The 27176-nt window shown below is 38.1% G+C and overlaps 5 protein-coding genes across 8 annotated transcripts in view; 3 read left to right on the plus strand and 2 right to left on the minus strand.

Annotated features, from left to right (window-relative positions):
• Nucleotides 1–314: 314 nt before the first annotated feature.
• Nucleotides 315–1529, minus strand: LOC104815728 (zinc finger A20 and AN1 domain-containing stress-associated protein 3-like). Of its 2 annotated transcripts, none has more exons than XM_010544266.2 (2): nucleotides 1363–1529; nucleotides 315–1012 (listed from the first exon to the last, which is right to left on the minus strand). In XM_010544266.2, exon 2 carries the CDS (start codon nucleotides 969–971, stop codon nucleotides 486–488), a length of 486 nt encoding a protein of 161 aa, XP_010542568.1. In that variant the 5' UTR covers nucleotides 972–1012; nucleotides 1363–1529; the 3' UTR covers nucleotides 315–485. The 2 variants fall into 2 exon arrangements, with proteins under 2 accessions (XP_010542568.1, XP_010542567.1); XM_010544265.2 differs by having other exon boundaries at nucleotides 1278–1529.
• A 767-nt stretch (nucleotides 1530–2296) lies between these two features.
• LOC104815729 (60S acidic ribosomal protein P2-4-like) lies at nucleotides 2297–3743 on the plus strand. Its single transcript, XM_010544267.1, has 4 exons — nucleotides 2297–2404; nucleotides 2505–2595; nucleotides 3127–3353; nucleotides 3483–3743. Exons 2-4 carry the CDS (start codon nucleotides 2508–2510, stop codon nucleotides 3507–3509), a joined length of 342 nt encoding a protein of 113 aa, XP_010542569.1. The 5' UTR covers nucleotides 2297–2404; nucleotides 2505–2507; the 3' UTR covers nucleotides 3510–3743.
• Nucleotides 3744–4159: 416 nt separating this feature from the next.
• Nucleotides 4160–5780, minus strand: LOC104815730 (probable ribosome biogenesis protein RLP24). Of its 2 annotated transcripts, none has more exons than XM_010544268.1 (5): nucleotides 5674–5780; nucleotides 5241–5332; nucleotides 4888–5001; nucleotides 4641–4777; nucleotides 4160–4547 (listed from the first exon to the last, which is right to left on the minus strand). In XM_010544268.1, exons 2-5 carry the CDS (start codon nucleotides 5319–5321, stop codon nucleotides 4370–4372), a joined length of 510 nt encoding a protein of 169 aa, XP_010542570.1. In that variant the 5' UTR covers nucleotides 5322–5332; nucleotides 5674–5780; the 3' UTR covers nucleotides 4160–4369. The 2 variants fall into 2 exon arrangements, with proteins under 2 accessions (XP_010542570.1, XP_010542571.1); XM_010544269.1 differs by having other exon boundaries at nucleotides 5241–5327; nucleotides 5674–5768.
• Nucleotides 5781–8630: 2850 nt separating this feature from the next.
• Nucleotides 8631–24681, plus strand: LOC104815731 (nucleobase-ascorbate transporter 12). The gene is given in 18 exon segments (XM_019202777.1): nucleotides 8631–9604; nucleotides 9722–10812; nucleotides 10947–11736; nucleotides 11808–11910; nucleotides 12012–12205; nucleotides 12850–13029; nucleotides 13129–13356; nucleotides 13428–13528; nucleotides 13985–20512; nucleotides 21068–21168; nucleotides 21287–21422; nucleotides 21629–21679; nucleotides 21932–22219; nucleotides 22342–22447; nucleotides 22450–22575; nucleotides 23372–23587; nucleotides 23590–23657; nucleotides 24134–24681. Coding segments are annotated over 10 exon segments (1470 nt in total). The 5' UTR covers nucleotides 8631–9604; nucleotides 9722–10812; nucleotides 10947–11736; nucleotides 11808–11910; nucleotides 12012–12205; nucleotides 12850–13029; nucleotides 13129–13356; nucleotides 13428–13528; nucleotides 13985–20356; the 3' UTR covers nucleotides 24356–24681.
• Nucleotides 24682–26776: 2095 nt separating this feature from the next.
• The window catches only part of LOC104815732 (arogenate dehydratase/prephenate dehydratase 6, chloroplastic), a 2168-nt gene continuing 1768 nt past the window's right edge, over nucleotides 26777–27176 (plus strand). The window contains exons 1-2 of one of the 2 annotated variants that reach the window (XM_019202819.1): nucleotides 26777–26934; nucleotides 26995–27047. In XM_019202819.1, the coding sequence (XP_019058364.1) occupies nucleotides 26856–26934; nucleotides 26995–27047 (132 nt within the window). In that variant the 5' untranslated portion in view covers nucleotides 26777–26855. Of the gene's footprint in view, nucleotides 27075–27176 lie in introns of both variants that reach the window. The other variant, XM_019202818.1, reaches the window with a different exon arrangement.

Consider the following 27176-nt stretch of genomic DNA (forward strand, 5'->3'; position numbering starts at 1 on the left):
ATCTATATTAACTAATTTCCATTGTTTTATTCTGTAATTTTTTTTTTGGAACATAATCCAGAGCTGCGAAGTTATGGCTTTGAATGAATGGAGATGACTTTTATTTTGGGTTTTTCGTTTTAGTTTTTAGATTTTGGTTTTTAGTTTTTGACTTTTGAATTTTATAATATTTGAAAACTTAAAAACAAGTAGATAATTTTGTGAAAACTTAGAATAATGTTTTTTTTTATATTTTGGATTTTAAAACCTCTAAAAACTCTAAACTCAACTTTCAAGGCCTATATTCCATATGTTCTGGCCTAAGAAAATCAGGAAATCGAAGCAGGATGTGCGGTTCATAGAAATAAGCTTATAATAGATATGGAAATGTCGGTTGAATTTACAAGCGTGTTCATGAGCCTTAAAGATGGAATTTTCCCGAGAAACAAGCAGGCCCCATAGAACATTTCTCTAAGCCTTCTCAAATTTAATAACTTGCTTCGATTTCATATCTTTTCCAGTTTCTCAGCTTTGACGATGGGATTGGCCTTGGCGATCTGCTCCTTCCCCATCCCCTTGAAATCGAAGGAGCAATGGTGCTGCTCAGGGTACCTATGAGACCCACAGTACACGAACCCGCACCTGCACTTGAACCCCGTTAGCCCCACGCGCCGCCGGCAAGTCGAGCACCGGTTCGGGTCCTGCGGAGGCTGCGGCTGAGGCTGAGCCATCGCTGCTGGCTCCTCTGGCTTCGATTGATCGACCCCGGGCTCCTTCGCGTCGATGGCCAAGATGGACGACGGCGACGCGGCGGAGGAGGATGCGGAGGCTAGGGTTTGGTTGAGGGCGTGTTTGGCGGAGGATGAGTTTTGTTGTTTAAACTGGAGGTCGCGGAAGCATTTGGAGCAGAGGTTTTGCGTCGCGGGGCTGCCGAAGAAGCCGCAGTTGTTGGCGCATAAACGCGGAGCCTGGAATCTGTGCTCTTCCGCCATGTCCGTTAACCTTCGAGAGCTCGAATTCCAACAAGAAAGCCCTAGAATAGATCCACAGATGTGAAAATCAATCAATCAATCAATCAATCAATCAATCATATGCAATAATCCATGACGCAACCGGAAATTCACAGAGAATCAACTAGAAAACCTTATGAACACAATTTCATGCCGATTGAACACCAAAAGCATAACCAAATCTCATCGTAAACAGACAGATCTACAACAAAAATCAATTCACAACCAAAACGAAATGGAATGATTGAAAAGGAATCCAATGATCGATCAACGGAATAGAAACCGTACCTGAGACGAACGACTGGATCTGTGAGATTGGACGATGTGATGGGGAAAAAACCCAAAACGGAGAAAAATAGGAAGCGGTTGATACCTTATCTGGCGTGCTTGGGGAGAGAAAGAGAGAGAATCGCCGGAGAAAGGAAATGGAAAGGAAAACGAAAAGATAATAATCCAGAGAATCTGAGATCACAGGGAGAAAGAAAAACCCATAAACTACGAAAATGAAGAAGACGACGCAACAAAATTAATTTAAAAAAAATATAAAATTTGGGGTTTGGGACTTTATGGGATATTAATACATGGGCGTGATCGAAGATTCTGGAAGCCTACCCTCTCTCGAAAATGGCAAACTGGACTGTCCCTTTCCGTAATTATTACGTGTTACATTTCATCGGGGTGAACCCAGAATTTAGTTCCGATCGTACCAAAAAAACAGATTACTTATATTTCGGTTCGGTTAGATATTATTTAAAAAATTGAACTGTATACAATTAAGGATACTAAACTGTTCGCTTCGGTTCGTAAAATACCTTAGGTATTTTTTATTTTCTATTTGAAAATATTAAATTAACGATATTCATTTTATACACCAATTTTATAAAAATTCATTAACATTTTATTAATTTATTTGTTTTTTATATTAAAATTAAAATAAATTGAAACGGTATTTAACCATAGTATAAAAAACCTAAATCGTCTCAAACTATTATAATTTTGGTCTTTATTTAGTATTTATTAAATAAAACCGTATTGTACCATACCGACACCAATACCGAACCGAATAATATGGAATAAACTATTTTAAATCGAATCCCCGAGATGTCCACATTTCATGTACCATTGATTGGTAGCCCCATTACCAGTATAAAAAACTAGTCCGCTAATGGGCAGCCGGAGCCGAGAAGCAGGCCCAGGGATGATTGGGCCGAAATAGAACCATGGGCCTAAAGCCCGTTAAGTTGATCCGTGATAATCTAAGGACGGTTGAGGGTACAAGTGGAAACGTCCATGTTAGCAAAACCCTAGACGTGTATCTATATATATATAGCTACGTTGTGCATCTTCTCCGTCTGCGACCAAATAACCTAAACTGCGAACCAGAGCGAAACGCCTAAGGTCCCGTAACTTCAATAGTAAGTGTCTGGTCTCCATTTCTCTGGCTCTTGAATTCATAATCGAATCCATTGTCTTGTTGTATTCCCTTACTTGTGTTTCTTCCTCCTGTTTGGTCAGAAAATGAAGGTGGTCGCCGCGTTCTTGCTCGCTGTTTTGGGTGGCAAAGCCTCCCCTACAGCTGAAAACATCAAGGACATTCTCGGATCAGGTTCTTGTCCTTTTCTTCGATTGCGATGTGTTTTCTGAATTTTTAGCTGCTACAAGTTTGGAGTTATCCACGGAAATAACCCTGGTAGAACTGAAAGTGTCTGGATTCCATCCGAGTGAGGAAGAAGAATATGATGATGATCTGGAATTCGATATTGTCAGCTCCTTATATGGGTTCCTTTATATGCAGTCCTTCTTTGCAAATGAAGTGTATCATAAACAACAAATTATATGAGTGTGAGAGATTTTGTTACGAATGGTTTTGTTTTTCTCTTTCAAAGGCTCAAAAGTTGATTTCTTTTATGGTTTCAGAGGTTCACATTCGTATATTGCATACGTTAATTTGTTTCGTTTGGATCCCACAAGCACCCGAGGGTTCATGGAAATCTGATTCGAGCTCAATGTTTAATGCTGTAGCACCATGTATTTACCGAGTTCATATATGTATTTTCATCCAAGTGTTTACTCGTGTTGAGTTTTTTGCATCTTGAGGAGCTAGTTATGAGTTTCTGCTTCGTTGTTTTGCTTACAGTTGGTGCCGAGGCTAGTGAGGAGGAGATTGAACTTCTCTTGAAAGAAGTCAAAGGCAAGGACATTACTGAACTGATTGCAGCTGGTCGGGAGAAGCTGGCTTCAGTGCCCTCTGGTGGTGGCGTGGCTGTGGCTGCTGCTCCAGCTGCTGGAGGTGGTGGCGCTGCAGCTCCTGCAGCCGAGGAGAAGAAAGAAGAGAAGAAGGAAGAGAAGGAGGAATCCGATGATGTAAGTTTCTCTATCGAAGAAAATAGATCTTAAGATCCCGAAGAACTTTGCATCTTTATTGATCTTGGCATCTTGAAACTTAATCGTGTTGGTTTCTTGGGTTTTTCTGTTGGTTGGTGTTTTTTGCAGGACATGGGATTCAGTCTGTTCGACTAAGGGCGCTTGTTCGCTCTCCGGTTTGGTTTGTCGTTTTCATGTTTGCATTGTCAATCAATCCTTTTTACTTTTTTAGTTTATAGTCAGGACATGTGGGTTCTTGAATCTTGTCTGATTTCTCCAAGAGATTTTTTGGTTTAGATGTGATGCAAATATGTTGAGCGTTACTCGAAACATCTCCCTCCCTATTTACTCGGAATTCCGGTAATCGCTTCATTATACTTTGGTCCCTTATCATAGATCTCAAGTTCTCAACTTTCAAAGCCTTTGAACATTCGTAGTAAACTCGGGTTGCTTAGAAATACCTTGGGCTAATTATTACGTCACCATATTTTTTTATGCTATATTCTATTTGCCGAAAGACTATTGTCTGTTGCCAATACACGACAGTAAAATGATGTAATTTGAAAAACTCTTGGGAAGGACGTCAGTGCTGCTCATGTCTGGTTGGTTCCCAAACATCTACGGGAGGAGAAAGCCATGGGTTTCAGTCTGTCCGACTGTGGATGTCGAGGTTGTGCCTGCAGTGCTTGTCTTAACGAAGCCTCGGGCTTATGTCGAGGTTCTTGCGTTTGATGAACAGTGAATGCAACCTGGTTCTAGTAATCCAGATTCTTTCCGGTTGGGTGATAACCAAATGTGGATATTGGTAGGCCAACCGGTTTTATTGTGAAGTACATTATGTATGGTTGCCCTTTTGTTGAGCACAACCAGAAAGTGATAACACGTCAGTACCGCAATTTCCAAAGCAAACCGAACTCTGCATTTGACTTGATAAACCTCAGCTATTCGGTTCGCTTACGAGCAAAAAAGAAAGAAAAGCACTTTTTCGAGAACCAGAGTCGGAGCAATACAGAAGATCATTCTTCCATGGCGTTGTATTGGTCGGATGATTGCTGGCTGGAGACTGGGACTTTGAGCTTTGGTGATGTCTGATCCTGTTGCTGCAGGAGAGAAGACGGCGCCTTGATCAGCGATATGCTCTGGTCTATCTCCCTGATTGCCTCCTTGTGCTCCTTTTGCTTCTTCGGTTTCATCCTGAATTTACATCAACCGCCCATCAGAATCAGCAGTTCTCCGAGAACGTTTGCGGTTACTTATAAGAGCGAAGAGATACATGATATGTGTTACCTCTTCTCGATGTGTCTGGCTTCTCTTTCGCTTCTAATCTTGTCGATTTTCTTGATGGCCTTCAGTGTGTTCTCCGTCATATTCCTGTCGTATCTTTCAGGCCTGTTTCTCTTCCTCTCAAACTCAAAGGTTTTATCCTTGGATACAAAGAGAAGCGGGCAGAATGGGGGTGAGACTCCATGTAAAAGCTTAAACCTTCTGCACCTTCTACTGCTCAATTTAGATCAAAGTTAAATGTATCATCTACCTGTGTCATGTCCTTTCCATGCAGCCTTCTGTAGGCTTTAGTCCACTTCACTTTTCTAGGGTTCCTCTTCATCTTGAAGTTCTTGTGGCATTTTGACCTACAGAACCGGAAAATCTGCAAAAGCATAAATTGTTCAGAGACTAAATACATGAATCAGTTACCGATCCCATGCATCATAATCATAGTTGAAAGGTTTAAAGATTAAACCCACAAGCACAGCAATGTTTCTGGCACACGCATCAGACAGAGATTCCGACCAAACATCGCCCACCAGCCAACCAAAACCGCCATTTTTTTCCTCGTCCAAGGTCAAAGGCCACGGGAATCGAAATTAAAAGGGTCAAGTCATTTACCTTGGCATCGTTCCGGACAAACTGGATACCATGTCCTGGGTATATCGTCGAAGAGCAAAACCAGCATTTCTCCAACCTCATTCTGCCCTGTGCTATAAAAAAAACATCAAAGAAGCATGAGTTCGTAGAATCTATACTCCCTAGAACAAGGAACTGGCTCAAACTTGAAGTTGCAGACTGAGAGTAACGTAAATGGAACAGCAGAAGCACCAAACGAGACAACGCAAACACATTCAACAAGAACTGTTACCAATGATGAGAACCTCAAATACCAATCACAGCAGTAAGAGTTCCTTAGTGTTCGGCAAATTACTTCGAAAACAGCATCCGTAAACAACAAGAGACCAAAGAAAACCAAATTACGTAGCTAAGGAAATCCCATGACTTTTCGAATCCAGGACATGATGCAAACCAAACAAAGAGGGATTCTCACCTGTTGCTGGAGACGGAGATCAGAGAAAGGGGGGTGTTGGAATTCTAAACATCGAAGAAAGAGGGCTGGGATTAGGGTTTTTTCCTCCCTTTTATGGATTTCCAATTATACCCCCGTCTTCCCGTGCTTATTACTTTTTATGACCAGGCCCGACCGAGTTCATTGTTTTTTTTAGAGAGTTTTTTATCCTCACTAAATTACTAATAAAATCGCCTGCTCAAAAATATTATTATCAATTTAAACAAAATGCTATGTATGTTCATTTGATATCCGTACTGTATATTATATATAAGTGTATGCACATATAAACAAGTGATATGATAATATAAACTATGAAAACACCTGTTTAGAATTATCCGAATGCAATGTAATGGGAGGAACTTTTTTATTTTCTTATTTCCAAATTTTGGATTGAAGTGATTGTTTTAACACATATATAGAGCTAGTATGATATGCATGAGTATATATAATTATAAGATTAATCATACTGATATTAATAGATGAACTGTAAAATTGAATATTATTTATTCTATGATTGAAAAGATTATGAGTATTTCGGTTTATTGGGCATCCAAATGTCTTCTTAATCGAGAAAAAATGGGTGAAGTTTATTTACCACTTCCTTTCTCCAAAATCCCTTTAAAATAATAATTTCTATATGTAAAATTTAACGCGCCATTAAATCGTACGTCGAAATTATAAAAAATAGAGAGAAACTCGTGAAAATATCAAATTGTTGATTAGTACTATCAAAATTGAAAAAAATTATAAGTTAACATCCGTTAATTTATATAATATATAGATATTAAGATTTCGATTTAAATCCAAACAATATTAAAAATATATTATTTGATTGAACCAAAACCTTTTAAGAATCTCAAATGGCTAGACTTGTAATATCACGAGACATAGCCATCATTCTCTTTTGTACGTACATTTCAAAAACGAAATTTATTTCACATTTTGGACCGTTGTATATAATTGGCTTTGATGTATGTTTGAACAATTCACAAACGATATAGACTATTTTATATATACACATTGACACTTTTTTTTGGTGACGTCGATACTTTTGTGTATCGCATACGTTTTAATTAGAAGTTGCAATAATAATTTTCAACGCATACTATTTAGAAAAAAGCTTAAACCATTTTAAATAAGATTTGCCAAAAAAAAAAAACAACGGATTTTAATAAATATTTTTGGCATGTGATTTATCTAACTATAATGTTTAAAGTACAATTCATTAGATATTCACGGAAAATACTTGCAGTTGATGTCATATGTAGGCGTCACTGAGTTCAATTGTCATTGAAAGTCCACTTTTTTTCTTTGTCTGAAAATTTTAGTTGAAATATAAATATAATATTTGATTCCAATTATAAAATTATGATTTTATTAACTATTTTTTTTTTGATAAAAAGATTGTATGAACTTGATGAGATGATATAAGGAAAAAAAAACAATTATGCAGATGATGAGTTATTTTGTTCTTGTTAGACAGATATCCAGAATCCAAAAGAGATTTATGACGTCATCCGATTATGGCTGGCGTAAAAGTTTCTATATTCGATTTATTTTGAAACAAAATGTTCTTTCTGAATTTCAAGATATCTTCCCTCTCTCTCTCACCGACTTCTCCATTGAACCTCGCGCTCTCGCCAGTCACCAGCAGGTCACTCTCTTTTCTGCCTCTTGAAGAAACCCTAACCTCAATTCCGTCGTATTCCCCCTTCGCTGTGCTTACCGGCGAGGAGAAATCTTCCGGTGAACGGAGAAACGGCGCAAGGCTTCTTAGATCTAGAGTCAGACCTGCTACAGTATGCGCCATTGAGAAAACCCACGAGAAAGTAGACGGGAAAAGGTCGAGTTCCGACCCGCAAACCCGACCCAAACCGGGTCCCTGGCCTCCTGCGCCGGACTCCTCCTCAATGCCGCCGTCTTCTTGGGCCAAACGAACCGGATTCCGCCCCAAATTCTCCGGAGAGACTAATGCCAGCGATTCCGGCCAGGTCTCCTTTCCTGCTTCAACTCGCGCCAGAGAACCCGACAATCCGCCGTATCTCGAGGTGGGTCAGGACGGACCACCTACGCCGCCTCCCTGCTGCAAACTGTAGCAGATAAGAAGGAGAAGTTACCTCCCCCGTCACAGGCTCAGGCGGTGCCGGCCGCGGTGGCTGCTGCTTCTGGGAAGGATCAGCCGGTGAAGAGGCAGAGAGATTCGGATGGTGGTTCGGGACCGGGTGCTCCGGCGAACGGAGCCGTCAGAGCAAACGGGTCGGTTGACCCGGTTAGGAGACGATCGAGGTTTTGGCGCAGAGCATGGAGGATGATTTGGGTGCTAGGAATGTGGACATGAAGTATGGACTCAGAGACACGCCTGGGCTTGGTGAGGTTGACTCGCTTCATTGTTCTTCTGTTTACTCTGTGTTTTGGAAATTGAATGTATTTGCTAATGCTCTTCTTAAGTCCATAAATTCACTTTATGTTAAATGTTACATTGTTATTTAATTTATTCTAAGTGGATTGACAAAAGTGGTGGACTGAATATGAATTTGTTCTTCAGAATGCAGAATGGTCATTGTTCGCGGAATCTGAATGATTTTCTTGTCTCGATTACTTTCAATTTCTTTGTTGTTTTGTTTTGGGCCTTCTCGTTTAAATTTCTTTTGTTCGGTTTTGGGCCTTCTCGTCTTGGGCTTTATTCATCGTCTATTAATTGAATTATTGGAAGAATTTCTTTTTCGTCTTGTCTCGAATATGATGTAAATCATGTAATCGGGCCAGTTTTTGAACTCAAATGGGCCTAATTTCTGACCGTTAGATGGGGAAAAACTGGGTTAAAACGGAATACCGGAAATGCCCTTACGCTTACACTGAAATTTTCCTTTTTTGCGGAAATGCCGACCCTTAAATAAGAGGGCCTGGCTCCCTCGTTTGTCATTACTCTCCTTCCTATTCGTCTCTCCTCTCTCTCTCTCTCTCACTCTTTCGATGGCGATTTTCTTCTTCGCTATCTTTTCCAGTTCTTGGAGTTTCTTGCGAATCTGTTCCTCATTTATTAGTTTCTGTTTCTCCCTTCTGATTTCTACGTTTACCCACCCAGTGAACCCAATGCCAGAAACCCTAGTTTTTCTACATTTACATGTTTCTTGTTGATTCCACGCGTGGAACGTTCGGTTTTGTAGAAAAGGCTGCATCTTTCCTGTTTTTCTTTGACGCTCTGTAACATTTTCCGGTCTATGTTTTTTCTTTGATTGCTAGTCATGGTTTAGTGTAGCCTCTGAATTTTCTTTTCTTGGTTTTTTGGATTTTTCTATTGGCTTCAGATGGGTTCGGTGTTTCAATCGGCGTTGATTCGATTGACATCACACAGATCTTAACTTTTCACTTCAGGGACAGCGAGGAATCCGCCATCAATGAGGAGAAGTTGCTGATCACGGCGGAACTCCTCCGTCTCTTCTTGTCTCTGCCTTGTCACAGTGAGAAATCTGCCTGGTTTCTCAGGTAACCTCGCTCTATCACGCATCAAATTCTGCAAAGCTTGAATATCTTGTAAGTTTCGCGAATATAGACATTGTACGGTATATTTTGACTAACTGCGTGAAGAATTGGAGTGTTCGTCACATCTCTGTGTCAATCGTTGATTAATTATTTCTCTTTTGCAATTTGAGTTTCTGGTAATATTCAGCAGTAATGGGGGTCTAGGCTTTCCTTAGAGACATACATCGGTTCATGAGTTCCTCTCGTACATTGAGAAAGTAGACATTTGACTGGAACGAAACAGGCAAAGGAAGAAGGTAAGGGGTGCTTCTCTTTGTTTCTTGATCTCCTACAATTCAAGAAACTCTACCATATTGATAACTATTTTGTGAATCTGGAGCACAATCCGAGAGTGGTTATCCCATGCATGAGTGCTGCAGTCCACAAGGTACGGAATTGTGCTTACACGATTACTCATTAGGTTTTTTGTTCAATGGGTGACATGTGATGGACATTTATTCCATCTTTTACAGCTTTTTTTTTTTGTTGTTGCTGCTACTACTAGGTGACCCGGGACCTGAAAGCAGTTGCAAGTAGCGGCATCCATTTCTCCTCGAGTAATTTCATTTGAGTTGATCTTGAAGTTGTATCTGGTCCGATTCCTACATATGTCAATTGAAAGTCTCTGCTTAAGGTTTGGTTAGTTAGAGTGTAGATGTCGGTATGATTTTTTTAAAGCGGATATCTGAATTTTTAGGTGATTGAGAAGTTTCCGCATGTCAAGCATTACAGACAGTTCAAAGTTGCTTTGGATTTGGATGTCAGAGATCTTGTCAAAATCCAGTCCAGTTAGATGTTTCTTACATTGACAGTTATAATCTTTAACTGTGTTTCATTCCGTAGTACTCTTCTTCTCCTCTACTGTTGTTTCCCACTTTTTGGTATCCTGGCAGCAACTAGGTGCACATTATACAGAAGAAGCTATCTCTCTTCGCCTTTGGGCCCCTACTGCTCAAGTACTATATTGTTGGTTAAAATTGTTTGGTATATATGAGCTTCTTGTGAGGGATTTCAGGTAATTCCACTATATTTGTGCTTATAGTTTTCTTGGTTAGTCATAAATCTGCAAAAACTATATGCATCTCTCTCTCTTTTCCTTTGATGCCCAGAGCATGGATTTCTTAATGAGAACACAACAAAGACCTTACTTTTATCCCCTGTAATTAGCTCAGTTTCTCTCTGTGCTTGTGTAATTTCTCGCTTGTCTGATTGTTTCTTGTTATTTCAGTGCCGATGATCATTTTGTAGATCCTGAAGTTAACGGTGGTACAAATGTCAATATTCTTGTGTACTAGTTCTGTAATGAGTTAGCATGTGACGAATGGAGTTTGTATGTTGTTCCAACTGGTCAAAGGCGACATTCATGTTATATTTGTTGGTTAAATTTAGAGAATGCTACATTTAATAGCATAAACTCATTCAAGAATGCAATGTCCACTATAATGAACTGTTTCTTTGTTTTTTTTTCCTTTTTTTCCGTTGAAATTGAGCTATTCTTTTTGTGTTGCTGCTTTTGCCAGGTGACCCTGAAATGGAAAAAAAGCAAGCTGTTGCAAGCAGCGGCATCCATTTCCCCTCGAGGAATTTATGTTTATGGTAATGTGTTACGGAATTGTGCTTACATGATTACTCATCAGGTTTTTTGTTCAATGGTTGGCATCTGATGGACTTTTATTCCTTTTTTGACGGATTCTTTTGGCTCGAATAATCATGTAACTTCTACATTCCAGCAAGAAATCAAGCATAGAATACAAAACAAGCTTCACCTGAATGTTGGCTCTGAAGATCCAATTGCGACAGAAACGATGCTAGAAAGAATCACCAAGAACCAGGAGAATATATAGTGGAGACTTTGCAGAGCAGTTCAAAATGTTCCATAATCAGCTTAAGGATTTCTTCAATGCTGGAAGGTATGTGCCATTAGTTTCTTCGAAATCATATATATTTTTCATCTGGAGTTGTGTTGTGTGATTGTCCCATGTATTAAATGCTTCCCTCTGTATCATGTTGCTGGCTCACGGAGCAACTTGATTACAATCGAGCATCTATGGATGAGAGAGGTTTTTCTGATCTTAATCTGTTTTCAGAATGCAAACGGGTTCACCATCTTAGTTGCAATCATATATAATTGGCTTTGCTGGTATGTTCTCTAGTATAACATCCAGGTACAATTATTTGTCGGTATAAAGATGACATGCAAAACCAATATAACATGATTTTGGAGTCTTTGGACACACTCAGGATTTTGGGAGATAAGATTCCAGAAAACAAATATCAACCCATGATTTTTTTTTATTAATTCAGTGCATTTATGCAGAGGTCTGTAATTATAAAGTTTTTTAATCTGGCTGATAATGAAATACGTATTTTCACTTGACTCTGTTGGGAGACTCGGCTGATGTTTTGGAGTTGATCAAAACAATGCATTCCCTGAATTATCCGAGAGAAGAAATTGTGAAGGGCCTTGGAAGTGGCTTGCGAAATGGTGCTCCGGATGCTGCCATTGCAATGCGACGGAAGGTGAGATCATTTTGGGAATTATTCTGTACATTATGCAAGGAGTTGATTCATTTTGGTGGTTCACTTTATAGTGGCACATCTGTGAGATTGGTCTGGAGGACTACCTTTCTGTTCGTTTGGGTTTGGATGTTAGAGATCTTGTCAAAAGCCAGTTAGCCATTTCTTGCTTTGACAGTAAGAATCTTTAACTGTGTTTCATTCCATTGTACGATTCATCTTCTCTACTGTTGTTTCCTGGTTTTGCATGTCGGCAACAACTTGTATTTCTTCTGCAGCCGAAGGATGGCTAATCGAGGGAACCGGGTTGCAACTACCTGGTGTCTTGGACAAATTAATCTCCTATGACGGTCCTCTAGGTGCACATTATACAGAAGAAGCTATCTCACTTCACCTTTGGGTTCGTACTGCTCAAGTTATGTTCTTTGTTAAAATTCTTTGGTATATATGAGCTTCATGGGAGGGATTTCAGGTAATTCCACTATATCTCTACTTATAGTTTTCTTGGTGTGTTTATGCTGAATCAGATTTTGTGTTTTCGACTATTGATTTCTTTCTGTGGAGCAAGTACTTTTAGTCATAAATCTGCAAAACCTATATGCATTTCTCTCTCTCTCTCTCTCTCTCTCTCTCTCTCTCTCTCTCTATAAATATATATATCTATCTCTCTGTATGCATGTATCCTCGGATGGCCGATCTGAACGCCCAGAGAAATAGATTTCTTGAATGAGAACAAAAAAAAGACCTTACTTTTATTCCCTGTAAATAAATAATATTAGCTCAGTTTCTCTCTGTGTCTAGTGTAATTTCTCTACATCTTGAAACAAATTGAGAAACTTTTCTATGTGACATTCAAATTACATCCTGTGGTTTAAGGGGGTTCATTCTTTGGGTTTGCTACTTCCTTTCCTTATCCTATCTTGCTTGTCTGACTGTTTCGTAGATCCTGAAGTTCGCAGTGGTTACCTAGCATTTACTTTAGTGTAAGATTTAGAGAATGTTATGCTTACTTGCATAAAATCACTCGAGAGTGCAATGTCCACTATATTGAACTGTTTCTTTTTTCCTTTTTATGTTGAAATTGAGCTTTTTTTTTTGCGTCGCTGCTACGGCTAGGTGACCCTAGACTGGGAAAAAGCCAGCTGTTGCAAGCAGTGGCGGCGTCCATTCCCCCTCGGCGTCCATGGGAGGGATTTTTGTTGGTAAATTTTAGAGAATGCTACACTTAATAGCATAATCTCACTCGAGAATGCAATGTCCATTTCCCCTTGAGGAATTTATGTTTGTGGTAATGAGGTACACATTTGTGCTTACATGATTACTCATTAGGTTTTTTGTTCAATGGTTGTTGATGTGAAGTTATTCTTTTTTTTTTGTTGTTGCTGCTACTGCTAGGTGACCATGGACCTGAGAGCTGTTGAGGAATGTTATTTCAGTTGACCTTGAAGCTATATCTGATCCGCTTTCTACATATGTCAATTGTGAAGTCTCTGCTTAAGGTTTGGTTTGGTTCATAAGAGTGTAGATGTCGGCGTGATTTTTTTAAAGCCGAAAATCTGAATGTTTAGGTGATTGAGAAGTTTCCTCATATCAATTGTGAAGTCTCGCAAGTTTATGACAATGGTAATCTTTTCTGAAATTTCTAACTTATTATCTTTGTACTGAAACATATTAAAGGTCTTGTGCATATTTAGGTTGGTGTTGTCCCGGTGGATGATTGTTGTTGAACTACTGAATGGTAAAATTGAAGTACTTGAAACGAAGGATGCTTCCGGGTGAAACCCTATGGAAACCTGTAAGTTTTGAGCTTTGCAAATGTTCTTCTCTGTTTGAATTTCTGCTTGAATAGGAACATTATCTATATATAATAATCTGGAAAAGATGCTTGATATATGTTTGTTCTGGACTTTATCGTGCATCTGATGCAATTAGAAAACTCTGTTCTGAAGTCTTAATATATTCCGATTTGTAATAAAAAAGTCGATAATCACAAATGAGATAAATGCAGAGGGTCTGTTCTGTTATGGTCTGTTTTCTATTGGGAATAATGGCTAAGCAGACCCTCGAATGAGAACGCTATCTGTGACATATCCCGAAACATAACGAAAAGCCTGTATTATCAAATGAGTTACAAGTACAGGGTCTGTTCTATTGAAATAATTGCTAAATAGACCTTAGAATGAGAACCTATCTGTTACATGTCCCGAAACATAATGAAAAACCTGTAATCTCAAATGAGATGCAAATACAGGGTCTGTTCTATCGGGAAGGATATGGTGGCTAAACAGATCTTGGAATAGGAACGCTATCTGTTAATTGTCGCGAAAAATAATGCAAAATATGCATTCTCAAATGAGATGGTCTGTTTTGTATTGGGAATAATGGCTAAACAGACCATCGAATAGAACGCTATGTGTGACATGTCCCGAAACATAATGAAAAATCTGTATTATCAAATAAGTTGCAAGTACAAGGTCTATTCTATTGAAATAATGGCTAAATAGACCCTGGAATGGGAACGCTATCTGTTACATGGCCCAACATAATGAAAAACCTGTAATATCAAATGAGATGCAAATACATGGTCTGTTCTATCGGGAATGATATGATGGCTAAATAGACCTTGGAATGGGAACACTATCTGTTAAATGTCCCGAAACATAAAGCAATGGTCTGTTTTCTATTGGGAATAACGACTAAACAGACCCTCGAATGGGAACGCTATCTGTTACATGTCCCGAAACACAATGAAAAATAAGTATTATCAAATGAGTTGCAATTACATGGTCTATTCTTTTGAAATAATGGCTAAATAGACCCTGGAATGGGAACACTATCTGATACATGTCCGAAACATAATGAAAAACCTGTAATCTCAAATGAGATGCAAATACAGGGTCTGTTCTAACGGGAATAATATGATGTCTAAACAGACCTTGGAATGAGAACGCTATCTGTTAAATTTTCCGAAACATAATGCAAAAGTATGCATTCTCAAATGAGATGGTCTGTTTTCTGTTGGGAATAACGGCTAAACAGACCCTCGAATGGGAACTCTATCTGTGACATGTCCCGAAACATTATGAAAAACATGTATTATCAAATGAGTTGCTAAGTACAGGGTCCGTTCTATTGATATAATGGCTAAATAAACTCTGGTATGGAAACACTATCTGTTATATGTCCCAAAACATAATAAAAAACATGTAATCTCAAATGAGATGCAATCTATCGGGAAGGATATGATGGCTAAACAGATCTTGGAATAGGAACGCTATCTATTAATTGTCGCGAAAAATAATGCAAAAGTGTGCATTCTCAAATGAGATGGTCTGTTTTCTATTGGGAATAACGGCTAAACAGACCATCGAATGGAACGCTATCTGTGATTGTCCCGAAACACAGTGAAAAATAAGTATTATCAAATGAGTTGCAATTACAGGGTCTATTCTATTGAAATAATGGCTAAATAGACCCTGGAATGGGAATGCTATCTGTTACATGTCATGAAACATAATGAAAAACGTGTAATCTCAAATGAGATACAAATACAGGGTGTGTTCTAACAGGAATAATATGATGTCTAAACAGATCTTGAATGGGAACGCTATCTGCTAAATGTTCCGAAACATAATGCAAAAGTATGCATTTTCAAATGAGATGGTATGTTTTCTATTAGGAATAACGGCTAAACATACCCTCGAATGGGATTGCTATTTATGACATATCCCGAAACATAATGGAAAACATATATTGTCAAATGAGTTGCAAGTACAAGGTCTGTTTTATTGATATAATGACTAAATAGACTCTGGAATGGGAACGCTATCTGTTACATGTCCCGAAACATAATGAAAAACCTGTAATATCAAATGAGATGCAAATACAGGGTCTGTTCTATCAGGAAGGATATGATGGCTAAATAGACCTTGGAATAGGAATGCTATATGTTAAATGTCGCGAAACATAATCCAAAAATATGCCTTGTCAAATGAGATGGTCTGTTTTCTATTGGAAATAATGGCTAAACAGCCCATCGAATGGAACACTATTTGTGTCTGTCCCGAAACACAATGAAAATTCAGTATTATCAAATGAGTTGCAAGTACATGGTCTATTCTATTGAAATAATGGCTAAATAGACCCTGGAATGAGAATACTATCTGTTAAATGTCCCGAAACATAATGAAAAACCTGTAATCTCAAATGAGATTAAAATACAGGGTGTGTTCTAACAGGAATAATATGATGTCTAAACAGACCTTGAATGGGAACTCTATCTGTTAAATGTCCCGAAACATAATGCAAAAGTATGCATTCTCAAATGAGATGGTATGTTTTCTGTTGGGAATAACGGCTACACAGACCCTCGAATGGGAACTCTATCTGTGACATGTTCCGAAACATAATGAAAAACATGTATTATCAAATAAGTTGCAAGTACATGGTCCGTTCTATTGATATAATGGCTAAATAGACCGTGGAAAGGGAACGCTATCTGTTACATGTCGCGAAACATAATAAAAAACATGTAATATCAAATGAGATGCAAATACAGGGTCTGTTCTATCGGGAAGGATATGGTGGCTAAACAGATCTTGGAATAGGAACGCTATCTGTTAATTGTCGCGAAAAATAATGCAAAATATGCATTCTCAAATGAGATGGTCAGTTTTCTATTGAGAATAATGGCTAATTAGACCATCGAATGAAACGCTATATGTGGCATGTCCCGAAACATAATAAAAAATCTGTATTATCAAATAAGTTGCAAGTACAACAAGGTCTATTCTATTGAAATAATGGCTAAATAGACCCTGGAATGAGAACGCTATCTGTTACATGGCTCGAAACATAATGAAAAACCTGTAATATCAAATGAGATGCAAATACATGGTCTGTTCTATCGGGAATGATATGATGGCTAAATAGACCTTGGAATGGGAACTCTACCTGTTAAATGTCCCGAAACATAATGCAATGGTCTGTTTTCTATTGGGAATAACGACTAAATAGACCCTCGAATGAGAACGCTATCTGTTACATATCCCGAAACATAATGAAAAGCTTGTATTATCAAATGAGTTGCAAATATAGGGTCTGTTCTATTGATATAATGGCTAAATAGACACTGGAATGGGAACGATATCTGTTACATGTCTCGAAACATAATGAAAAACCTGTAATCTCAAATGAGATGCAAATACAGGGTATGTTCTAACGGAAATGATATGATGTCTAAACAGACATTGGAATGGGAACACTATCTGTTAAATGTCCTGAAACATAATGCAAAAGTATGCATTCTCAAATGAGATGGTATGTTTTCTGTTGGGAATAACAGCTAAACAGACCATCGAATGGGAACTCTATCTGTGACATGTCCTAAAACATAATGAAAAACTTGTATTATCAAATGAGTGCAAATATATGGTCTGTTCTATTGATATAATGGCTAAATAGACACTGGAATGGGAACGATATCTGTTACATGTCCCGAAACATAATGAAAAACCTGTAATCCCAAATGAGATGCAAATACAGGGTCTGTTCTAACGGGAATGATATGATGTCTAAACAGACCTTGGAATGGGAACGCTATCTGTTAAATGTCCCGAAATATAATGCAAAAGTATGCATTCTCAAATGAGATGGTCTGTTTTCTGTTGGGAATAACGACAAAACAGACCATCGAATGGGAACTCTATCTGTGACATGTCCTGAAACATATTGAAAAACCTGTATTATCAAATGAGTTGCAAGTACAGGGTCCGTTCTATTGATATAATGGCTAAATAGACCGTGGAATGGGAACGCTATCTGTTACATGTCGCGAAACATAATAAAAAACCTGTAATCTTAAATGAGATGCAAATACAGGGTCTGTTCTATCGGGAAGGATATGATGGCTAAACAGATCTTGGAATAGGAACGCTATCTGTTAATTGTCGCGAAAATTAATGCAAAAGTATGCATTCTCAAATGAGATGGTCTGTTTTCTATTGGGAATAACGGCTAAACAGACCATCAAATGGAACGCTATCTGTGACTGTCCCGAAACACAATGAAAAATAAGTATTATCAAATGAGTTGCAATTACAGGGTCTATTCTATTGAAATAATGGCTAAATAGACCCTGGAATGGGAATGCTATCTGTTACATGTCATGAAACATAATGAAAAACGTGTAATCTCAAATGAGATACAAATACAGGGTGTGTTCTAACAGGAATAATATGATGTCTAAACAGATCTTGAATGGGAACGCTATCTGTTAAATGTCTCGAAACATAATGCAAAAGAATGCATTCTCAAATGAGATTGTCTGTTTTCTATTGGGAATAATAGCTAAACAGACTCTCGAATGGGAACTCTATCTGTGACATATCCTGAAACATAATGAAAAACCTGTATTATCAAATGAGTTGCAAGTACAAGGTCTGTTCTATTGATATAATGGCTAAATAGACCGTGGAATGGGAACGCTATCTGTTACATGTCGCGAAACATAATGAAAAACCTGTAATCTCAAATGAGATGCAAATACATGGTCTGTTCTATCGGGAAGGATATGGTGGCTAAACAGATCTTGGAATAGGAACGCTATCTGTTAATTGTCGCGAAAAATAATGCAAAATATGCATTCTCAAATGAGATGGTCTGTTTTCTATTGGGAATAATGGCTAAACAGAACATCGAATGGAACGCTATATGTGACATGTCCCGAAACATAATGAAAAATCTGTATTATCAAATAAGTTGCAAGTATAAGGTCTAATCTATTGAAATAATGGCTAAATAGACGCTAGAATAGGAACGCTATCTGTTACATGGTCCGAAACATAATGAAAAACCTGTAATATCAAATGAGATGCAAATACATGGTTTGTTCTATCGGGAATGATATGATGGCTAAACAGACCTTGGAATGGGAACGCTATCTGTTAAATGTCCCAAAACATAATGCAATGGTCTGTTTTCTATTGGGAATAACAACTAAACAGACCGTCGAATAGGAACGCTATCTGTTACATGTCCCGAAACATAATGAAAAACATGTATTATCAAATGAGTTGCAAATACATGGTCTGTTCTATTGATATAATGGCTAAATAGACACGGGAATGGGAACGCTATGTGTTACATGTCCCGAAACATAATGAAAAACCTGTAATCTCAAATGCAAATACATGGTATGTTCTAACGGGAATGATATGATGTCTAAACAGACATTGGAATGGAGAACGTTATCTGTTAAATATCCCGAAACATAATGTAAAAGTATGCATTCTCAAATGAGATGGTCTGTTTTCTGTTGGGAATAACGGCTAAACAGACCCTCGAATGGGAACTCTATCTGTGACATGTCACGAAGCATAATGAAAAACCTGTATTATCAAATGAGTTGCAAGTACAGAGTCTGTTCTATTGATATAACGGCTAAATAAACCCGGGAATGAGAACACTATCTGTTACATGTCCCAAAACATAATAAAAAACCTATAATCTCAAATGAGATGCAAATACAGGGTCTGTTCTATCGGGAAGGATACGATGGCTAAACAGATCTTGGAATAGGAACGCTATCTGTTAATTGTCGCGAAAAATAATGCAAAAGTATGCATTCTCAAATGAGATGGTCTGTTTTCTATTTGGAATAACGGCTAAACAGACCATCGAATGGAACGCTATCTGTGGCTGTCCCGAAACACAATGAAAAATTTGTATTATCAAATGAGTTGCAAGTACATGGTCTCTTCTATTGATATAATGGCTAAATAGACCGTGGAATGAGAACGCTATCTGTTACATGTCGCGAAACATAATGAAAAACCTGTAATCTCAAATGAGATGCAAATACAGGGTCTGTTCTATCGGGAAGGATATGGTGGCTAAACAGATCTTGGAATAGGAACGTTATCTGTTAATTGTCGGGAAAAATAATGCAAAATATGCATTCTCAAATGAGATGGTCTGTTTTCTATTGGGAATAATGGCTAAACAGACCATCGAATGGAACGCTATCTGTGACATGTCCCGAAACATAATGAAAAATCTGTATTATCAAATGAGTTGTAAGTACAGGGTCTATTCTATTGAAATAATGGCTAAATAGACTCTGAAATAGGAACGCTATCTGTTACATGGCCCGAAACATAATGAAAAACCTGTAATATCATGAGATGCAAATACAGGGTCTGTTCTATCGAGAATGATGTGATGGTTAAACAGGCCTTGGAATGGGAACGCTATCTGTTAAATGTCCCGAAACATAATGCAATGGTCTGTTTTCTATTGGGAATAACGGCTTAACAGACTCTCGAATAGGAACGCTATCTGTGACATGTTCCGAAACATAATGAAAAACCTGTATTATCAAATGAGTTGCAAATACAGGGTCTGTTCTATTGATATAATGGCTAAATAGACACTGGAATGAGAACGTTATCTGTTACATGTCCCGAAACATAATGAAAAACCTGTAATTTGTGGTTCTCAAGTAAGTGATCCTTGGCCTTTCTCTCTTATCATTTTAGATTAATGCTTATACATGTTATGAAATAGTTTAGTTTTTTGAGTGTATGGGATCATATAACGGTGTATATATAGGAAGACATAGCAAATGTGGTCTCCACGGTACTCTTCGTGTGGCATCAAGACTTTATTGCATACTTCATTTGGGTCGAGGCTACCTCTGATACAGGGTCCTTCCTTTGTTTTCCTGGCTCCCGCTTTGGCAATTGTAAACTCTCCGGAATTCCAAGGACTTACTGGAAATGTAAGTGCGATCTTTTACATATGTGTATGTGAAAACATGTAACTTTTTCATGACGTTCCCTGTATTCCCCATGTTATTTGTTTCTTCAGTCTTCGAATCATTTCGTTTGATGATATTATACAAATGCAAATATAGTTGTAGATGTTGTGTACTGTGTACATGTAAGAAGCCAATAGTTAATCTGGTTGTCTGGTCAATAGTAAGGCATGTAATTCCCTGACTTATATGGTGTAAAGGTTTCTCAAAATTGTCATTTTGTAGCTCTCCTTCAAATTTCGAGGCAACTTTTTCCGAGTCTCATGCTAGGGCTAACCATTGGAAAGATACCGCATGACACATAGTAGATGACAAATTCTGTTTCTCAAGTTGTGTATGTTAGTATGTTTTTGCTCTATCCCTCAACTATGGCTAAGTTTAGAAATGTCACAAGCTTTTCCAAGTGGGTTTTTCCATGTATTTTTCCAAGTGGGTTTTTCCTCTGGGTTTAACTTATGATTCTCTTTCTAACCTTTGAACGGTTGACATCAAAGTGCTGTACTTTGGTAAATATGACAGAACTTCAAGCATATTATGAGGGAACTTCAAGGTGCTATCATATTTGGTTCAGCTTTTCAAGCAATTCTTGGATATAGTGGCCTGATGTCACTGTTTTTGAAGTACAATCCTTAATATTTTTTGTTTTCTTACAGAAGCCGGCACCTTCTAGCTATATTTCATTCAGTAGTTATGCCCGTTACTGTATTTATATATTGCAATTCTTTTTCCTTCACCCAGGTTGCTCAATCCAGTAGTTATTGCCCCAACGGTAGCTGCGGTTGGACTTTCCTTTTTCAGCTACGGTTTCCTGCTTGTTGGTAAATGTATTGAGATTGGAGCTATGCAGATACTGCTGGTGGTTATTTTTGCTCTTGTAAGTTTTTGAGATCGCACGGTAAACCTGCTGAATTAAGCATCTTTCTAGGTAGACTGTCCACACAGATTGATTTTATCTGGTTATAGTGTTTTATTCTTCTATTCTTTCAAGTTAGGTAAACTTATCATATCATGTCACATTACCAAGTTGCTTCATGATAATGTGAATGATACTTGACAAGTTTGATTCAAATATCTATGCAGTACCTCTGGAAGATCTCGGTTTTGGGTCATCGAGTTTTCCTTATTTATGCGGTAAGTTAAGGTTTCAGGCCCAGTCATTGGCTTTTACCCGAATAATGTACTGCTATGAAATAATAACCACTGGCTGAATTCAGGTGAGATTGCTCAATATGACAATAACCATTGAGGCCTATTTCTATTAGATAAACCAACTACTTAACGCCTCTTCTGATAGAGAAAGGAGGATTGAGAAAATAGATCTCCAACCAATCACATCTCCCTTTTCCTTCCTCGGTGACTGATCAATTAGTTTATTACTGACAGGTTCCGTTGGGGCTGGCAATCACATGGGCAGCCGCATTTCTTTTGACAGCAGCTGGAGAGTACAGTTACAAGAGCTGTGATCCGAACATTCCGGCCTCGAACATAGTGTCGAATCCCTGCAGAAAACATGTGTCTAGAATGAAATACTGCCGGGTTGATACTTCTCATGCATTGAGATCCGCCCCCTGGTTTAGGTTTCCCTACCCCTTACAATGGGGTACCCCAGTTTTCAACTGGAAAATGGCTCTTGTTATGTGCTTGATTTCCATAATTGCTTCTGTAGACTCGGTTAGTGTTTTCTCTGTTCCTTTAGTCCATGCTGAGTTAGTGAGTTTACCTTGCCCATAACTACCTTCATCCAAAAAGCCTGTTCTTTTATTCCTGTTTGTTTTCGTGTTTTACTATGTTAGGTTGGTTCATATCATGTTTCTTCTCTGCTAGTAGCATCCAGGCCTCCAACTCCCAGTGTTGTGAGCCGAGTAATCGGTCTCGAAGGTCTGACAATTTTCTTAGCCGGTCTTGGGGTACAGGTACGGGTTCGACCTCCGTTACTGAAAATGTGCATACAATTGCGGTGACCAAAATGGGGAGCAGAAGAGCCTGGAGTTGGGTGCATGTGTTTAGCTATCTAGTTGTCAGCTCAGGTATGTAATCTCTCATGAAAAGGGTATTTTTCCTAGGTACGAGGAAATGAACCGCTTGGACAATGTTGAATACATTGCCGGAGGTAACTTATCTTTAATATTCTCTCACATTGGTGTTATGCTTTCGATGGATATGTAATGGCAAGATTTTGATGTCTTCCTGTTCTTGATTCTCTCTCTTTTTTCCAGGTGCTACCCAGAACTCGATCAAAGTGGCCCAAGTACGTTCTTTATATGTGATTTTTTCATGTTCCTTGGAGCAAAGAAGTGCAGTTGCCAGACTAATGATGTCTTTGCCCTTTTGCAGTGGATGCTTCAAATCCCCGGGGCAACTAGTTATATGGGATCTATTGGAAAGGACAGGTACGGAGAGGAAATGAAGAAGAATGCCACTGAAGCTGGTGTTAACGTAAACTGTTTTCCGATATTACCTTCTCTGATTTCACATTTTTTAGTTAATTTCATCTAGTTTTGGTGCTCTTCTTTCCCCTGCGAGGTTATTTTTACTTTATTCTCGAGAAATATTCCCGAATTTCATGGATGAGATTAGAATGGTGGTGCTAACTCTTGGTGTTCTTTAAACCAGGTACACTATTATGAAGATGAAGCTGCTCCTACTGGAACGTGTGGTTCTTTTCCCTTGTTGGTAAGTCACCATTGATATTGTTTAATACCGTTTTAGCTTGCGTTGTTCTCTGCGGAACAGAACCTGAAAAATACTATACGTATAAATTAGATGTGAGTTCATCCCTTGTCTCTTTTTCGCAATATAACTAAAACTTCTGATATCCCACAGGTAAAGTTGGAGTCTTTATTGCATCGATTCCTCAAGTCATGGTTGCTTCCCTTCTTTGCTTTATGTGGGCAATGCTTACGGCTTTAGGTCTGTCCAATCTACGTTATAGTGAAGCTGGAAGTTCACGGAATATCATCATTGTCGGGTCGTTGCTCTTCTTCTCTCTTTCTGTCCCAGCCTACTTCCAGCAGTATGGCTTATCTCCAAACTCGAAGATGTCGTTCCAAGTTATTACCAACCGTATATCGTGGCTTCTCATGGACCACTCAGAAGCCAATATAATGGGGTATGTATCCATTTTTCTTAGGGTGCTTGCTATATAAGGACAAACAACAAATCCCTTGTCTTGCTGACTCGGGTTTCATGCCTTTTGTTCCTGTGGTTCTGAAACCGGTAAAAATTTGTTCAGTTGCCCGCTATGAAGTGTTTGGTCACTGTCGCTGTCGCTGTCAATGGTTGGCCAACAGAAATTAGATATGGTCATCAGCTTATTCCCTTCACTGGCATGTTTGGTCCAGTGAAGTTTGATGCAACACCTTGACATAACTGTCGGGTGTTTTTTTGTTGCCTTTGCCAGTGTAAATTTGCCGATGCCTCTGATTAATGAATTGGCCCAAAGAGAGTCTAGTGAAAAGGGTTAGCTTTTGATCCTCCAATTATATGTGAAATGATCACTGCAAGTTTTAACCACAAGAGATTCAGGTCACTCGATGAAGCTTTTCATTGTTCAGACAACATTTTTTCATGTTTTTTTCTTTGCAGGTGAACTACGTTATGAACACGGTCCTATCGATGAATATGGTCATTGCTTTCATCGTGGCCGTAATCTTAGACAACACAGTCCCGGGAAGCAAGCAAGAACGCAGAGTTTATGTCTGGTCTGATCACGAGGCTGCCACGAGAGAACCCGCCCTCGCCAAAGACTACGAGCTGCCATTCCGGGTTGGTCGGTTTTTCAGATGGGTCAAATGGGTTGGCCTCTGAGGCTTACAAAGAGAGAAACTTGGTGTAAGTCTCTTACAAAGCTTAAATGGGTAAATACTTAGATGAGAACCTCTTCTTTCTTTCCCTTTGTTGTCTCTCTCTCAGAAGCTTTCAACACCGTGGGACGTTTCTTGGGTCACAAGTTTGTCCATTGGAGAGTTTTTTTTTTGGATGATTAGGGTAAAGACAAGAAGGTTTAGTTGCTGTTGTAAGTTGTAGATTATGATCAATGCTTTTGTATCTAAGCCACTCCTTTTTTGGCTTTTTATTTGTTGGGTAATCAATGAAATATTATTATATGTTTCAATTCATAGGAGAATTTCAGAGTTGGCTTCTTGCCCTTGTAAATGATCATATCATATTGAAATTTTCGTATGATGGAATTATATAATATTAGTATATGACGACTTAAGTCATATATAGGAGTTTTGGAGAGAGAGAAAAAATTGTAATTACGTTTTTAATATTCAAAAACTAAATTTATATATATATACAAATTAAAGATTCCAAAATCCACAGGAGAATGAAAACACAATAAGTGTTCCCACCTTATTTCTCACCTACTTTATAGAGGACCACCTTCACCCATCCAACTTGATTTTTTATTTTTTATTTTTTGACGATTTTGAAAGGGAAAAATGCCACAAAAGAGTGTCGTCGTAAATTGAATATATTCAATTTGAGACAATTATTTTATATTTTCTAATTTTTATTTGTTATTTATTTTCCTCTCATGATAAACTTGAGAGTTCCTTCATAGTTTATATAAGAGGTTGGTAGATGTAGAAAAAATATTTAGATATTTTTTCGTTAAATTCCATAATTTATTTTTAAATTGGATTTTTTTTGTTAGAGGCTTTTTATTTGGTCCTGAAAAGGGGGCGTCTGTGAATATATGTATACCTTAAATAACAGATTTTTTTATATAATTTGAAAACGTAAATGATTTTCTAAAATTATTATTTTGATTTTAGTAGATAACTGAAATATAATAATTCAATCAAATTTTTTTTTTTACCTTTTTTATAATTTTCAATTAAAAATTGGATTTTATAAAAAAAATAAAAGAATACCACTAAATTATTAAAATAAATATCCAATATATATATATATATATATATATATATATATATTCTGTAATGAATGTCTAATTTTATGTATAATAAAAAAACAAAATAGAGATAGGTATCAGTAAGGATGTCAAAACGAACCGAACTCGAACTCGCGAGCTATCTCGAGGTTGGCTCCTTTTTTATCGAGCCGAGTCAAGAATATCTGAATCCGAATAAAAAACAGGCCGAGTGAGCTAGCTCACCACGAGTCGAACCCAAACGAACTAGCTCGGTCAGTTCGCGAACTAGCTCGGTCAGTTCGCGAACTGGCTTAAAAAAATTTAGGGTTTCTTATGTTGAAACTTGAAAGTGTTGATATTGATTGGTATGATATTTAGATTTGGAGATAATTTTTTGTACATGGATTAAGATCTGATTGTATATGGATGGATTGGTTGTACATGGATGGATTGCGATCTGATCTATTTGGAGATGGTTTTTTGTATATGGATCGTGAATGTGGATATAAGTATGATTTGGATGTATTGATATGTTTTTTTATGTTGATATATCATTAGGATATGATTTTGTATAATTTGATATGATTTTTTAGGTATTTAGAAAAATATGATACCGACTCGCGAGCCAGCTCGTGAGTTAAAGTGATTTGGTTTGAGAATTGGGCTTAACGAGGTGGGTTGAAAATGAGTTGGTTCAGAACGAATTGGTATGATCTGGTCCGAACCGGCTCGTTTGAGATACCATTTAAATCTCCAAGCTAAAAAAGAAGTTCACTAAAATCCACAGGAAAAATGTCGCTCTAATTATAACACCGGAGATGATTATCAGTCATCCTTTGTTATATAATTATATTTGCTTATAATAATCTAATGTTAGTGTTTATTTTTGTAGTATTGCGGTTGGTGTGGACTGTGGATTTTTGTTAGTGTTATTATAAATTCAAAAAGCATCTTTTCTTCTTCTCACCTCAAAAGTCTAAATCCTTGGTAGTTGTTGGAGAGCAATATATATAATATTTTTAATTAGTGGGGTTCTTAAGTAAATTTAATTAATCTTATTTAAAAAAAATCTTCGTGAAAAATATCTAGTGACATTTACTCCAGGATTTGTAGATGAGAATAGAAAGTTATTATTAACTAAAATAGAGTAAATATACTGTTTTAACTGCATCTTTCACTTAACATGATAATTTTAATTATGAATTAAATTGGTAATAAGTCATCGAATTCGTTTAATAAGGTCATAATTAAATTTTAAAAACGAAGTTGGAGGTGGTGGTAGGTGAGGGGATTGACCATAAAACGCTGTCGTTTCCAGCCTTTTTCTTCGTATATAAAGACCTTATCCCCTCGTTTCTTCCTCCTCAGCTTGACGTTCCAAGCTGATCAACCAACCAGGTTTCTCTTTTTCTTTTTTTTTCCTGAAGCATGAAAGCTGTTTCTCCGTCGTCTCCGCATCACCTGAAGCCAATGCTCGGAGCTTCTCCGGCGACGGCGAGGATGGCGCGTTCGAGTCATGTCGTTCACTGTGCGCAGAGATCTGACTGTTTGAGCTTCCACCACGGAGTTGGCTCTAGTCGAGCCGAATGGCAGAGCACGTGCGCGATTATCGCGAGCAAGGTTGTTTCTCAGGAGCAATCAGAATCGGCGGCGGAGCTTCCACCACTTTCCGGCGGAGCTGATCACGTCGCCGCCGTGAACGGCCACAATAGCGCCGCCACCGTGGCTGGACCGAATCTGGGCCCGGGT

This window comes from Tarenaya hassleriana, unplaced genomic scaffold (genome assembly GCF_000463585.1).
Source record: "Tarenaya hassleriana unplaced genomic scaffold, ASM46358v1 Cleome24, whole genome shotgun sequence".
NCBI lineage: Eukaryota > Viridiplantae > Streptophyta > Magnoliopsida > Brassicales > Cleomaceae > Tarenaya > Tarenaya hassleriana.